The sequence below is a fragment of the Podarcis tiliguerta genome, assembly GCF_965153285.1.
Source record: "Podarcis tiliguerta genome assembly, chromosome: 4".
Classification (NCBI taxonomy): Eukaryota; Metazoa; Chordata; class Lepidosauria; order Squamata; family Lacertidae; genus Podarcis; species Podarcis tiliguerta.
In genome coordinates, this window is record NC_139537.1 from 36,798,247 (window position 1) to 36,812,438 (window position 14,192).

Below are 14,192 nucleotides of genomic sequence, written 5' to 3' on the forward strand. Positions count from 1 at the left end.
GTAATGGTCACTACATCACATAGCTTTTTTAAAGGGATTAGCTGAATTCATAGGGAATAGCCAAATAGAGAAAAGTTGTATATCTTTAAATGCCAGATGCTACAAACAAGATAATGGCGTCACTTCCTCGCAAGTTCCAGATGCATTTTCCCCTCCAAATTTATTTTTCCCAGATCCACTTCATTACATTATCTCTCCTACTACTCAACCTTTCTATCTGCTTTTTCTTGTTTAGTCCCTGTAGTACAACCCTCATTTTTCTCCTTCAGTTTGTAGTGGGCTGCCAGGAGGGCCTTTCCCTGCACAACACTCAATATGAGTCTATAGGACAGGGCTCAGCAAACTTTTTCAGCAGGGGGCCGGTCCACTGTCCCTCAGACTATATTTTGAAGAGAGAAAAAAAAAGAATGAATTCCTATGCCTCACAAATAACCCAGAGGTGTATTTTAAATAAAAGGACACATTCTACTCATGTAAAAACATGCTGATTCCCGGACTGTCTGCAGGCCGGATTTAGGAAGTGAGTGGGCCGGATCCGGCCCCCGGGCCTAAGTTTGCCTACCCATGCTATAGGAACAGGTGGGATACACTGTTTTCCACCAGCATAGTGGTGTCAGCACCAGACCACAGCTCAGAGCCTCTAAAAAGTGAAAATTATGGCTATGGCATGTGCAATGGTTTTTAAAGGATTTGTGTGTGTGTGTGCCTTTTTCCAAAATGGTGGTTAGTGTTGGCATGCTGCGACAACAGTGAGCCTCAGGGCTCACTGACTCAGGACTCACAATTCCCTCTAATGTCTTCCCTTTCCACTGAACCCAGAGTTTAATTCAGTTATTTAGGAATGTAGGCACTGAGGAGGAAAAATTTAAGTTGTATGCATTCTTCTGTATGGGAAGAAAAAAGAATGTAGAATTCTATGGTTTGCCAATAAGAATCTGTAACTGATAAAACAAGTAATTCCAGTACCTAAATAACGATGGTGAGTGGTCTTAAGAGTTGCATTTGTTCTTCAGCAATAATTAAGGATGGAATAATTTTACCTTATTTTTTCATAGTGAGAACAAAGCATATGCTTTAGTTTGTGTTTTGAAAGTGTCCAGAGCTGTCATATGGCAAACTAATTTAAATTGATCCTCAGAGGGATTAAAGTAAGAATGCAACTGATTTGCTAGCTAAAAGCAGTCAGTACTTTTAAATGCTCTCATCTGGATTTTTTAACCCAAATTCCCCAAATGGCAAAATGATAGTAATTTCTCTTTTCTTCTCTCTCTCTCTCTCTCTCTCTTACAAAAAAATTAAGGAGCAATTAATCATTCCAAAAGTGCAAGTATTAAAGGTAATTTTTATCCATTGTTGCAAATTATATCCTCCTAATTTTCTCCAGTCTTCTAACAATGAAAGCTTCTTGCACATTAATGCTTGCCTTTAAGTTACATGTCCTACTGGTATTGGCTTTATATCAAATTATGTGTGTTACAAACTATTCCAATGTGGTTTATTTATTTCTTATATTTCTAGGCCACCTTTCCAGCCCTATCCAAGTCTGCTTACAACAATAATAAAAATACAAAAAGAGGAACTCAGCAATACAAAAGCTAAAGATCCCATCAGAATAAGGACCAATAAGATATACATATGAAGCCAACCAATAAATCATTTTTCAGCCAGTAACTTACACACAGTATTCATCTGATTGCACACCTTTATCTAGCAAACAGTGTTGCAGATATCATTAGATGTTGTCCAGGTGGCCAACCCTGTAATCTGAAATCTCATTTTACAAAAAGAGACAAAGACTGACAAAAGACATATACTAGAATACTGATCAGAAATATGTCAGATGCATAATCCAACTAGCTGCTGTTTTACTAAGAAAGATGGTAGTAATAAACATTTGCAGTGCTTCGATCCCGGTCATAATAGCAGTGTTCAAAATGCTTCTCTTAAAAATATAAAAGGTAGGAAAATTAACTCATATTTTCTGCTTCTCATTCTAGGTTATAACAACCAACATATTTGTGAAGATCAAATCCAGAAATCTCCCCAGTTCTACAGCAGAACTGCTTCTGAATCGAACGTGTATCTGAACGCCTTCCATTATCCTGATCATAATTTCAAGGACCATGCCTTTGATACTCTAAGCTTAGACAGTTCTGACAGTATGGAGACCAGCATTTCTGCCTGCTCCCCAGATAATATCTCCAGGTAAATAATTTTTTCCCAGTAAATTTGAGACTTTAAAAATAGTTTTTTTTAAAAAATATGCAGTTTAAGGGCTTATCCAGCCAGCATCCTAACATTATTTCTAAAGGCACCCTTAGTCCATATTTAGTGGATTGCAGAGGGTCATACAGAACAGTATTTTTCAGGCATGTACATGCATGCATAGTTTCATTGACAGAGCAGAAATTGCACTTCTCCCTGTATTTTTGCTACAGGTAATTTCACAGTCTTACATATATTGTTTGCACTGAGGTTGTGTCTAGTTCTCTGCACATGTTAAGGTAACCAGAGCATACCCAGATCTTGTATCCAAACTTATCATATCAACAAAAAGACTGGAATTACATCTCTAATACGGAACTGTTTTCTGAAAATCAAGACTCTCTTTTTCTCTCTCCTTTACTAGTGCCAGTACTTCAAATGTTGCAAGAATAGAAGAAATGGAAAGACTTTTGAAACAAGCTCATGCTGAAAAGACTCGATTACTTGAATCCAGGGTAATCTAACATTTGCAAACATTGTTATAGTACAAATTGACTTTGTATCCCCAGCAAGGGTTTGAAAGGGTTCCGTTTTTACAGAATTCGTTTTGAGCTATATCTTTGCTCCTGCTTCAGTCCCTTTTAAAATTACAATTTTATCCACTCGCCACAAATATAAAAATAAGAAATAGCAGTATAGTACAGAGATTCTGTGCTCTAAATTCAGGGTTATCCTAGGGCAGGCTTCCTCAACCTCAGCCCTCCAGATGTTTTTTTGCCTCCAACTCCCATGATCCCTAGCTAGCAGGACCAGTGGTCAGGGATGATGGGAATTGTAGTCTCAAATCATCTGGAGGGCCGAGGTTGAGGAAGCCTGGCCTAGAGGAACAAACAAAACAGGTATTAGGGCCAGTAATAAAGCAGGACATTGTCTAAGATATGCACCCCAAGAGCTCCTTGCAGCATGAAATAGGACATTGCAACCAGGGGATATCAAAATGTATTGACCTGCCTCTGACTCAATTGCACTCTTGCTTGTTCTAAGAGGAACTGGAAGTAGGATTAAAAAATAAGGGTTTAGACAAAAAAGAGATTATTGGACCCTACTGGTCCTACTTCAAGGAAATTCAAAGAAATACAGGTTCGACATTTAGATGTGTTACCTCATCACATCTAAACATTGAATCTTTATATGAAATCCCCTGAAGTACATATGTTCATACGTACCTCCAGTTCTTTTGTAGGATTTCCACCTATATTTGGAGTTCTGAAAATGATTAACCTTGCAGCTTAGCTTAAATAGACAAATCAGCTTTGCCCTTTGACGGTAGATGTGTTGTTTTTGGAGCCACTTTATACAGTCGGTTCATGTCTCTCTCTTCAGCATTGGGAACAGGGCTCTGACAGATTTTCGTGCAGAGCCTGAAGCAGAAGCCTTTCATGATTGAAATGCTTTTACTGAGTTTTTAACTAAGTACCATAATATGTAAGCTCTATGACTGAACCATGAACCCACTTTTCAATAAGGTTGACCTTGCACATGAGCAAAAGAAAAACTCTATCCTTAGCATAATGAATGTAGCCACTGTGGGCGGTAGATGTTTTCATCAGCCTCTGTTTATTATAGCTGAGTGATTGAGAATATGCCACATGTTGTCATTTGCAAACTTTTATACACAGGTGTTAACTGAAATAATTAAAAAGTAAAAACCTTGACACTGAGGCAAAAAATATTTACATTTCATTTTGTGCCAAGGCCTCATCATTTATATTTATGTTTGGTTCCGGCATTATTTCATAGTCTCAATTTTATGTGCATATCTTAGACTCAGACACAAGTGGGTGGGTAGTAATAATATATATGTGTAAAGGCCACGTTTGTATCATTAGAACAAGAGTTTAGTTACGATTTGCCATCAGGCAGTACAATACTGTAGAACTGGACCACCGATGAATGAATTGGTAGGGAATGTGTTTGAGCTTGATGTGTATTTAATAGGGTTGGGTTTTTTGTGTGTTTTTTTAAACCAACACATTTCTAATACAATGTTGTATGGGGCGGCTTTTAGGAACGAGAAATGGAAGCTAAAAAAAGAGCGCTGGAAGAAGAAAAGCGTCGCAGGGAGCAGCTAGAAAAAAGACTGCAAGAAGAAACTAGCCAGCGACAAAAACTAATTGAAAAAGAAGTTAAGATACGTGAAAAGCAAAGGTCACAGGTAAGAAAATGCAGGCACTGAATGGGAAGACAAATATTAAGAGATGGGAGGGAAGCCCTATTGCAAGCAAGATGCTATGGATTCTCTCTTGTGACAGGCCTTGCGTCCCAAGGTATAAAGCAGGGGCTGTGCCAACTTTTTTTAGGCCTGTGAAAGCAATTGGGTTTTGAGTGACTGCTGTGAAGGCCACCCACTCTGGTCGTGTCTTTCCCTCTCCCCTGGATCAGCCACCTCAAGAACAGGAAAGAGGGTGTAAGCACACAGACTTTGAAATGATATTAAGCCTTTAAAGGCTTCTAGAATGAGACAGATGCAGTCAACTTAAAACTAGGCTGCTGGTAATATATAGCCAGCAGAGGTCACTGTGCTACCTGTCATTCCTTTATCTCCCAGGGTAAATACTGAATACCAAACTAGACAAAGCGACAGAGATCTGTGGTCAGATGTTTCCTTACTCTTTTGTAAAAAGCAGCCACTCTCTCCTCCCTTCCAGTTCTCTTCAGCACCATGGCACTCAGTGGTGGGGTTTAGAACTCTTTTACACTTCCACCTAAAGGTTGAGAAAACACACATTTATCTATTTCAGCTTCACATATTTACATGTGCACTTAATATATGTGAGGGGTATGTACGCCTTCAAAATGTAATGTGTGAAATTGATGCCTTTGTCAAATAATTTAGACTGAGATTATATATCATGAGGGCTGTCGACATTTGGTTTCTAAGGTTGTGACTAAGCACTCTGTGTGTAAGCGTGCAATAAAAAGCGTAAGTTTCAGATTGGGTACTTTATTTCAGGTGTTGAATGCACATGAATATATTTTATATATAAGTGGAGAAAGGAAAAATATTGATTTTTAATTTTTGCTGTTCCCATTAGTCCCGCCCTTTGACTCGTTATTTACCTGTCAGAAAGGAAGATTTTGATCTACGCAGCCACATAGAGACAGCAGGACACAATATAGAGACCTGTTACCATGTCTCACTCACAGAGAAGACCTGCCGAGGTTTTCTTATTAAGATGGGAGGGAAAATTAAAACCTGGAAGAAGCGATGGTTTGTGTTTGATAGGAACAAGAGAACATTTTCTTATTATGCAGGTAAGTTGTATGGAGCCTTCCTATGGTTTGTCTATTAAGTTACATCAGTGCTGCTACTTGTAATTTAAGTTACTTGTTGCTTGCCTAATCTTACCCGTTTACATTTTATCTTGTAATAACTCACGGAGCTTCCTAATGCTCTGATGCTTCTAGTCACATGACTCAGATAAAGACATGCAGGTAAATCTCTTTTTAGCAAACCGAGTCATCCTATCTGTTTGGAACTTTCACCAAGTCCAGTGGGACTTACCTCTTGGTAATACAGTTGTACCTCGGAAGTCAAACAGAATCTGTTCCAGAAGTTTGTTGCGACTTCCAAAATGTTCGGAAACCAAGGATTGGTTGCAGGAAGCTCCTGCAGCCAACTGGAACCTGCAGAACCCGCATTGGATGTTTGGGTTCCAAAGAACGTTCGCAAACCAGATCACTCACTTCTGGGTTTGTGGCGTTCGGGAGCCAAAACATTTGAGTCGCAAGGCGTTCAACTTCCGAGGTAAGACTGTAATGATTCGGGTTGCTGTCTCCACCACCTATAGACTACAATCCTTGTTAGTAATTTCATTCTGTCTTTGCTGTTGGATCGTGTGATCCACTGTTTACATTCCATAGTGATAGGAGTGTGGGAATGGAACTCAGACACTGTACTTCCGTTCTATGTGCTTTCGTACTCTTTCTTCTCTGGTTTCGGACAGAGAAGACGTGTGTGAAGCTGCTGCTCACACTCAGCCATGTTTGTTGTTTTGATCTGCTGTAAATAAAGAAGCTTTCACGATGCCAAATACCTACAATCGCTTCTTGCTGATACTCTGCTGATGCTAATAGCGTGCCCACGGCTCCACTGGATGTGAATCGCTGGACACCTGCATATGAGGAAGGAATGTATGCATAATCCTAACCTGTGGCTGGGCTTTATGGAGTGGCACAGCTAGCACCACAGCCACAGCCCCACTGCTTATGCCAACCTGGGCAGAAGATGAGAGAGCAAGAAGAAATGCTCCATCACTGCACCGGCTACCAGGTTGGCACAGCACAGGGAGATTATGCCCCTTGCTGTCACCTGCTGGTTGCATGGCTTTCTCAGGAAGCAGCTGACCCTGTGCTGGCCCTGTCTGTGCCAGGCTCCATGGATACAGTTTTGTGTGCAGATAAATGCCTGCATATGCTTTGTTCTCCTTTACAAAGCACTCAGATAAGAAGTACTGTACCTATATTTCCCTTTCATGTACTATCTGAATTAGTGTGCTATAATAAAGGTAATCTAAGTGAAGAAAGAAGTAGAGGTTTTCCTGGAATAGTTAATAAATAAACCTTTTTAAAAACTTCTATTGTTGTTGGCAAAACATGCTGTATACGTTGATCCTTCAATCCCTATGGTGGGGTGTTAGTTTCAACTTTTCTTTTCCTTATTGTAGACAAACACGAAACCAAGTTAAAAGGAGTAATTTATTTTCAAGCCATTGAAGAAGTCTATTATGATCACCTAAAGAATGCTAATAAGGTAAAAAAAAAGTTTTCCTATAAATATATACTTATTTACTCTTTGAAAGTATCATAGTGCCTAAAGTGGGTTAGAACCTAGTTTTAGTAAAACACTTATTTGCTCCCAAGATTTTTTTGATGTTAAACACCACTTTAAATTTTTCAAGTATGTACAGTAATACAACAGACAGAAAAAGTGAGACACGTGATTTTGATGCTAGAAATCCCACTACTACTCATTATCATGTCTGTGATAAATCAAGGCAAGCAGAGTTGTCATTTCAGTAAGTATACTGTCAGTATACTGTTTCAGTGCTCCTTCAAAAATTCACAGTGTTTTTACAGTTATTAAGTGGCTTTTAAGAAGGAGCAGTGAAAACTTGCAGGCCGTGGCACAGAAATCTTGAAGATATGTCTAGTTCCCATTGCACAGTTGCAAAGAACAGAATTCACAGAACTTTCATAGTTGGGCAGAAGAGAAAATTTTGACAGGTGAAGTCTGTCAGGTGGGAGGAAAGCCGTGCCTGTGGAAATTCCCTTGCCTACAACAGTTAAGATTCAGAAATCCTGCACTCCTGTCCTACTGTCATCTGTGGAAGGCAGAGAATCAGAATCGGTAACACTCACCAACTTAGTAAATTGATATACAAACACATCTTTTCAGCCCCTCTGCACATGCGGGCACAGCAACCAAGATGTCTTCTATAACCTATAGCTTCCCATTTGACCAAACTAGGTAAATGCGGCTATTAAATGAGTGGCTAAGCTATGGGTATCCATATTTTTGGATTCCGGCTTCCATCAGCATGGCCAGTGGTTAGGGATGATGGCAGTTGTACTCCCTGGACTAATGGGAAACCTACTGGTCTGTATCCTAGCTTGCACGACAGGTCTCTGTGGACGGCCAAGGACTCGTTCATATTTCAGCTTACCAAGTTAAAATATGAACTTCCAATGCATGTAAACTTACTCTGCAGCACACAGGTTGTATTATGCTATTGACTTTATGTATTCTTTTTTCTTTCCTTCCAGAGTCCTAATCCATTGCTTACTTTCAGCGTTAAGACACATGACAGAATATATTACATGGTGGCCCCCACACCAGAAGCTATGCGGATATGGATGGATGTAATAGTTACAGGGGCAGAAGGCTATACCCACTTCATGTTATAGTAAAATGGGGCAAAGTTTCTTTGGCAGGGCATAATGCAATAAACAGCCTCACATTTGGGGAAGGTGGGGAGAAGCCATATTTAATCACGTTGGACAAGTCACACACAAAAACAAGAAGCCACAGGTCAGAAACGGAACACATGCTGTGTACGGGAACATTAATTCTTAGATTTGTTAATCACTGACATAGCAGAAGAAAAGAAAAGCTGCTTAAAAGATTGTAGTGCTCCAAAATGGATAATCAGATCGCCATAAGCCTGACACAGAGATTCTATGGCAATTTCCTGCACAATTTCCTAATAAAAAGAAACTTCATAGCATAAAAGTGTTAATATACACATCAGTATTTCACTATTAAGAAATGAAAGGGAAAGGTATGATGTCTGTATTTAATGCACAGAAATTCTGTATAATTTTAATTTCCTTATAGGTTTTATAACAAATTTTTAAAACTACAGTGTGTGATGTTTTTGTCTTAGTTTACTGCAGAACCAAAGATTCACACTGTATAATGAGATTTAGCTTTCATGTGATGGAAAAGCATTAAAAAACTTCATAAATATTATTGGGGCATTTCAAAATATTACCATTATCTTCTTCTTTTGAAAATACTGAGCAGAAATACTGTACATGAATTGAGTAACTTCCAAACATCACTCGTTTCACTAAGAGGGCAGTATCAGCTGAAAATCTGTATGTAGAGAGGTTCATGTCCTGCATTTCTTCAGCATCAATGACTGTTATTTAAGTTCTTGCAACATTACGACATTCTGCCTGCTAAAATTGAAGAAAGAATTTTGTGGGTAAAGAATACTGGTAGGGCTAAGAACTGCAGCTAAAAAGCCAAGACTTTAAAATTATGTGTTGGTGGTTTTAGCATCCCCCAAAGGCAGAATTTTTTTCCCAAATGCAAGATTTTGTTGTATATAGCTACAGAGAAATCTTTGTTCAGAATACCCAGGACCTCACATAGGGGATATACAATCAGCCCACAGATGGGTTAGGGAATACCCTGTATTCGCGTTGGAAAAGTTCACAGATTTCAACCCTTTCGCATAAAGACTGTGACAGATTTCAGCGTAACTGAATACCCTCCAAGGGTCGGTTGACAGAAACAAGAAGCTGGGGCAATTTTCTTGGGCACACATGAGACCAGTCATCAACCAGACTCCTTCAGTCTGACCAGAATTTTATATGTACTGGTGGTGAAAAAGGGTAGGAGTATTTCTATCGCATTTCACCAGGACCAGCAGCTATGTTTCAGTGCCTGAATAGAAGCCATGTAAGCTTACTCTGCATGATAAACAACGCAGCTGCTGCTAGTTCCACTGCCCATTTGTCTTGCTGCTACAGTCCCAATTCAACCCTCCAGGGTGCCATCACAGCCTTATGTCATCAGTTACCGCATGCATTTGTACTCACACTTTCATTTGACCTGTATTTTGATCGTATTGTGTACCTATTAATTCTCCCAGGTCTGAGGGCTTTTCTCGCCATTCCGCAGTTTCCCTTGCAAAAATCGGATTTTGCCCGCTGAATCGGCCCTTACCAGATGCATGAAAAAGCTGAAGAGAGATTTTACTCACCAAGCTTCTGATTCAGTGGGTAAGATCGGATTTTCCCAACGCACAGCCATGAAACAATAAAAGTTCTTGGACCTGGGTGAATCCATCAGTATATAGTTTAATCGAAATACAGGACAAGTGAAAGAGTGAATTAGCCCCAAGACAAGTATTTTATTTTGTGAACCACCATGAGATCTGTGGATGAAAGACAATATACAAACGTAACAAATTATTATTTTCTTTCCCACATACTTGAAACTTTCTTACAAACTAAATATAAAACAAATGTAAAAAATATAATACATTTCCCCTTAGCCCAAATACAGTGAATACAGTATTTTCTGTGCCCTGTGATCTCTAAGCAACTGATATGGGAGATTGTAGATCAGTGGTAGAAAAGATGTTTTGAGTGCCAAAAGCACCAGTTTCAATCCATGTCCTCTCCAATTTAAAAGGTTCAGGCAGGTGATGTAAAAAGGCTTCTACCTGAGACTCTAAGAAGCTGCTGTCAGTCAGAATGACTGGACTAGGTGGTCAAATGGTCTTAATTTTCTATAAGACAGCTTCCTATTATGATATGGCAAACTGTTTTAGACCCAGTGGATCAGTTAACGTTCAATAGTCTGAAGCTGGCTGCTACATAGCATTCACCCAAGAAAGTCTGAAGTGTTTGTGTAATTGAAGGGATTACTGTATCTCTCTCATAAAAATTATATATTCCTTGAAGATCTTTTCCATTAAAAGAAAACACATTTTAATCCTTAAATATTGTGTTCAGATGAATGATTGAATTTTTAAGTTCAAGTCTGTGTTTGATATTCTCTTTTAATAATCTGAATTTTTAAGTGCCATATGCTTTTTAATGTAGGAAATGAAAATCATTGTTTCTGTTCAAGAAAAATATAGATAAATCACACTCGCAGAAGTGGTTTAAGTTTAAATATATCGTGCATGAAAAGAGCTGTTTGTTTGTTATTGTTAAAAGAAATCACACAATATGGTATGGCCAATAATGTGATTACAATAGTTCACAAATGCCGCAGTCCTGAAAAATTACGTCCAAGTGTGCTTGCAGCAGAGTTAGAGAACCTTTCTCAACATGAGGGCCCTATTCCATTGCTCCCCAGCCTACTGGGGACCACATGACAATGGTGGGTGGGGCAGAGGCAAAGTAGGCGGAGCAACTGAATGAGACTGAACATTTTTCAGTAGGCTACATTACAGCCGTGCAGGAGGTTTCTACAGAAGCAGCCTACACAGCTCACCATCCAGGCAAAGAAGAGGCATTAACAGAGGCAAAAACAGGAGGGTGTGGCACAGGACTGGTGAGGAGTGTGGCCTGTGGAGGGGGCGTGGCCTGCATATTCCCACCCCCAAGGGCTTCCTGGCCTGAGTTCCCCCAGCTCTGACTTGCAGCCTGACAAGCATGGTTTAAGGCTACATTTGCTTAAGTTTGATTAAAGTTTCAATCTACTGTGATGTAAGTGATTTTTCAGGAATGCAGTATAAATGATAACATTGTGAATAGAAAGAAAGGATCTCTTATCACAAAGCCGAATTAAAATCCTCTTTTGTAAAAAAAGAAGACTGAATAAACAGCTTAGATGGTTTTTTAAAAAATAAAAATTAAGCAGTATAGAAATTCCCATAAATAAAAACAAATGATGTTTGCAATGTTTGAGGATAAATTCCAGAAATGAGTGGCATTGGGTTATATAATTTTTGTCATGTATTTTGATTTTACTTTTCTAATCTTTTTGTATCTTCCATGTTGTAATAACATTCAAATAAATGTTTGAAAATACCTGATCTTTTATTTTCAAATAATATGTCTGGTTTCTTACAGCAGGAAGTTTTAATCAGTGTGCAGCCCTGAAGGTCTTTAGCTCAGTGGTAGGACTTCTGTTTGCATTCACCAATCATTATGAGCTCCCCAGTCCTTAGCAGAGTAGCAAAATTTGCTGCAGGATACGTAACTTTTCTGGGCACGTTTACAAGGCTGATCACACCCTATGTGCTCATGCAATCCTAGCCACATTTCCTGCAACAAGAGCAGGGAACATTTCTTCAGCCTGGGGGCTGTATTCCCTTTGGGGTACACCTTCTGGGGAGCCACAGTTGGGTGGGAACAGAAGCAAAACTTGGTGGAGTAATAAATACACATTTTATGTTTCTACAGAAGGCTAGTTTCTACACGTCCCACTCTATCTGTCATCCATTAACAGGAGTTCAAGGACACACATTGTGACCAGCAAAAAAACCCCACAAAAATTAAAGGACAGGGCCAGCCAGATAGTGTGGGTAAGGGGAACCTGTAACTTGAGGACTAGACAGGAGAGCTGCATTAAACTCCCAGGTTCTCCACTCCTGTTCTAGGCCACAAGCCCTCTTGAACAGAGTAGGACGTAAGGTACATGTCTGGGTAGAATCAGACTGAAAACCTTGAATCTATTTTAAATCCCCATTCATTTATTGTGGGTATGGGAACATAGAAAGACTAAGACTGTTCAAGACACAATCTGTTTCTTCAAACACCTAATTCATTGGTTTTCAACCTGGGGTGTCTTGAAGGATGGCCAGGGATGCCTTGAGCAACACTGGCCTCTGTCCCTCTTTCCTTCTCTCCTTCTTCTGATCCCCTCTCTTGTCTCCGCCTCCCAAAGGCTTGCATGGCTTTTTGTTGCAGCAGCCCCAGCTACAAGCTCCCCACCTGAATGGTGCGCCTCGGAGGCTGGCCAGGGGGTGCTGGTTGCTGGGAGCTGAGGCAGCCTCAGAGTAAGCAAGCAAGCAAGCAAGCAGATGATGGGGCCAATCAGCTAATCCATCAGCCCTTGCTGTTGGGAATGGACAGACAAGTGGGATGCCAGGCAGGCAGGTGCTGCACTAGCCCTGTGCTTGCTGTGTGCAAGGCCTGCCTGGGAGCTGAGTGCCCGGTGCTGAAAGGGAGCCTTTCCGCCATGCAGGCCCAGCAGCACCCATTGCTGCCATTGCAGCCTCCCAAGGTAAGGTGCTAGCTTCACGTTCACCTCTGGCCAGTCTCCGTTGGGCCACTAAGGCTGGGGGCATCCTCTTCCCAGCCCCTTGTGGGGCAGGGCAGGAGGCACCTCTCTTTGGTGCAGTGCGGGGGGGGGGGGGGAGAGAGTTCAGAGACCAGGGGCAGCGGCTGCCCAAAGGACTCTCAAGGAGAGGAGCCTGAGAGAACACTCCACAAGGGAGGGTGTTCAAAAAGGTTGAGGGGCTGCCAGTTCTGCAGGCAAGGGGTGGCATAACTGCATAACTGGGGTCCTGAGGCCCACAGGGGTGCCACAGAAAGAGTAGTTGGTCAAGGGAGCCGTGGACTCAAAAAGGTTGAAAACCTCTGACCTAATTGTATGTGGCAAACATAAACCAATGTGATGATCATTTGAAAGATTGTATCTAAAGATAGATTTTCTGTAGGCTTTCCAATAATAACACTAAGCAGCTACGTGTTTGTACTCCATTAAAATCAATTCCAACACATCTTTTAAAGCTGTGTCTTTCACAATACTGAAATTTCTTATTTTAAAGCTATTTGAACATATATGTTGTTTCCTTAATAAATTCAAATTTAATACTGAATTCACTCATATGCTTGGCAGCATATGGGGTGGAGCAGCATCCAGGCAGACCTGGGGTCTCTCTCTGGCAGCAGTCAAGACGCCGGCCTTTCTTCCAAAACCCTTATATTACACCAGACCCCTAGTCCCAAACCTGAGCTAGTCTCCTACAACTTGCAGCTTCTAAGGCTAAGGATTAGTTGGATGTCTGAACACGAATATGGGGGAATTGCGCCCTAACTGGGGAGAGGCTGTGTAGTTCACACAGAAGCTCACAGGTTCAATCCCCAGCATCGCCACATAGGGCTGGGAATTTTCCTTGCCTAAATCCCTGAAGAGCCTCTTTTGAGTCAGTGCAGACTAACAATACTGCTCTGGGGAAAAGGTGTACTTTTGCCTCCCTAACCTCAAAGCATCCGTCCATAGCGTAGGGAAATGAGTTAAAAATAATTCCTCATAGGGAGGTGAGACTGGGAGGGGAAAGCAAAAAAATAAATATAATAAACACGTTTACATCAGCTTCGTAACAGGCCGGTTATTGTGTTATTATTTGGGACAATCTAATACACCGTAACTAGTGTCACCGGGGTTTGACGGCGAGGAAGCAGCAACGGGCAGTTTCAATAGAACTGGTTTTCAAAAGGGTACCCCAAAGGTCATCCAGCCCAACCCGAAACTTCCCTCCCATTCCCTCTCAAGTGTTCATTTTTACCCCGCCCGTAAGGTTCTCACTGCGAGCAGTCATGAAGACGGACAGCAAAATCCTGCCTCCTTCCAAGCCCAGCTTCCACTTCCCAGCGGCTCTCCTCTCCTTTCCCGCGTTTCCCACAGAACCCCAGCGTGCTTTCCGAGCATGCGTAGTCTAAAACCGATAGGC

At 40.9% G+C, this 14,192-nt stretch overlaps 1 protein-coding gene and 2 long non-coding RNA genes across 23 annotated transcripts in view; 1 reads left to right on the forward strand and 2 right to left on the reverse strand.

The window, feature by feature from the left end:
- LOC310676528 overlaps positions 1 to 4,970 on the reverse strand; it is a 719,806-nt gene extending 714,836 nt beyond the window's left edge. The window contains exons 1-2 of the long non-coding RNA XR_014510585.1: positions 3,855 to 4,970; positions 2,991 to 3,439 (exon numbers count right to left, since the gene is read on the reverse strand). This is a non-coding gene — a long non-coding RNA (uncharacterized lncRNA). The remainder of the gene's footprint in view (positions 1 to 2,990; positions 3,440 to 3,854) is intronic.
- The window catches only part of PHLDB2 (pleckstrin homology like domain family B member 2), a 74,697-nt gene extending 63,156 nt beyond the window's left edge, over positions 1 to 11,541 (forward strand). For 12 of the 21 annotated variants that reach the window (XM_083438272.1, XM_083438276.1, XM_083438266.1 and 9 more), the window contains 6 exons: positions 1,998 to 2,205; positions 2,630 to 2,720; positions 4,274 to 4,420; positions 5,301 to 5,520; positions 6,933 to 7,018; positions 8,032 to 11,541. In XM_083438272.1, the coding sequence (XP_083294398.1) occupies positions 1,998 to 2,205; positions 2,630 to 2,720; positions 4,274 to 4,420; positions 5,301 to 5,520; positions 6,933 to 7,018; positions 8,032 to 8,172 (893 nt within the window). In that variant the 3' untranslated portion in view covers positions 8,173 to 11,541. Of the gene's footprint in view, positions 1 to 1,300; positions 1,337 to 1,997; positions 2,206 to 2,629; positions 2,721 to 4,273; positions 4,421 to 5,300; positions 5,521 to 6,932; positions 7,019 to 8,031 lie in introns of all 21 variants that reach the window. The other 9 variants (XM_083438271.1, XM_083438275.1, XM_083438264.1 and 6 more) reach the window with 1 other exon arrangement.
- Positions 10,706 to 14,123, reverse strand: LOC310676529. Its single transcript, XR_014510586.1, has 2 exons — positions 14,028 to 14,123; positions 10,706 to 11,841 (listed from the first exon to the last, which is right to left on the reverse strand). It is a non-coding gene; the product is annotated as an uncharacterized lncRNA (long non-coding RNA).
- Between the last annotated feature and the right edge of the window lie 69 nt (positions 14,124 to 14,192).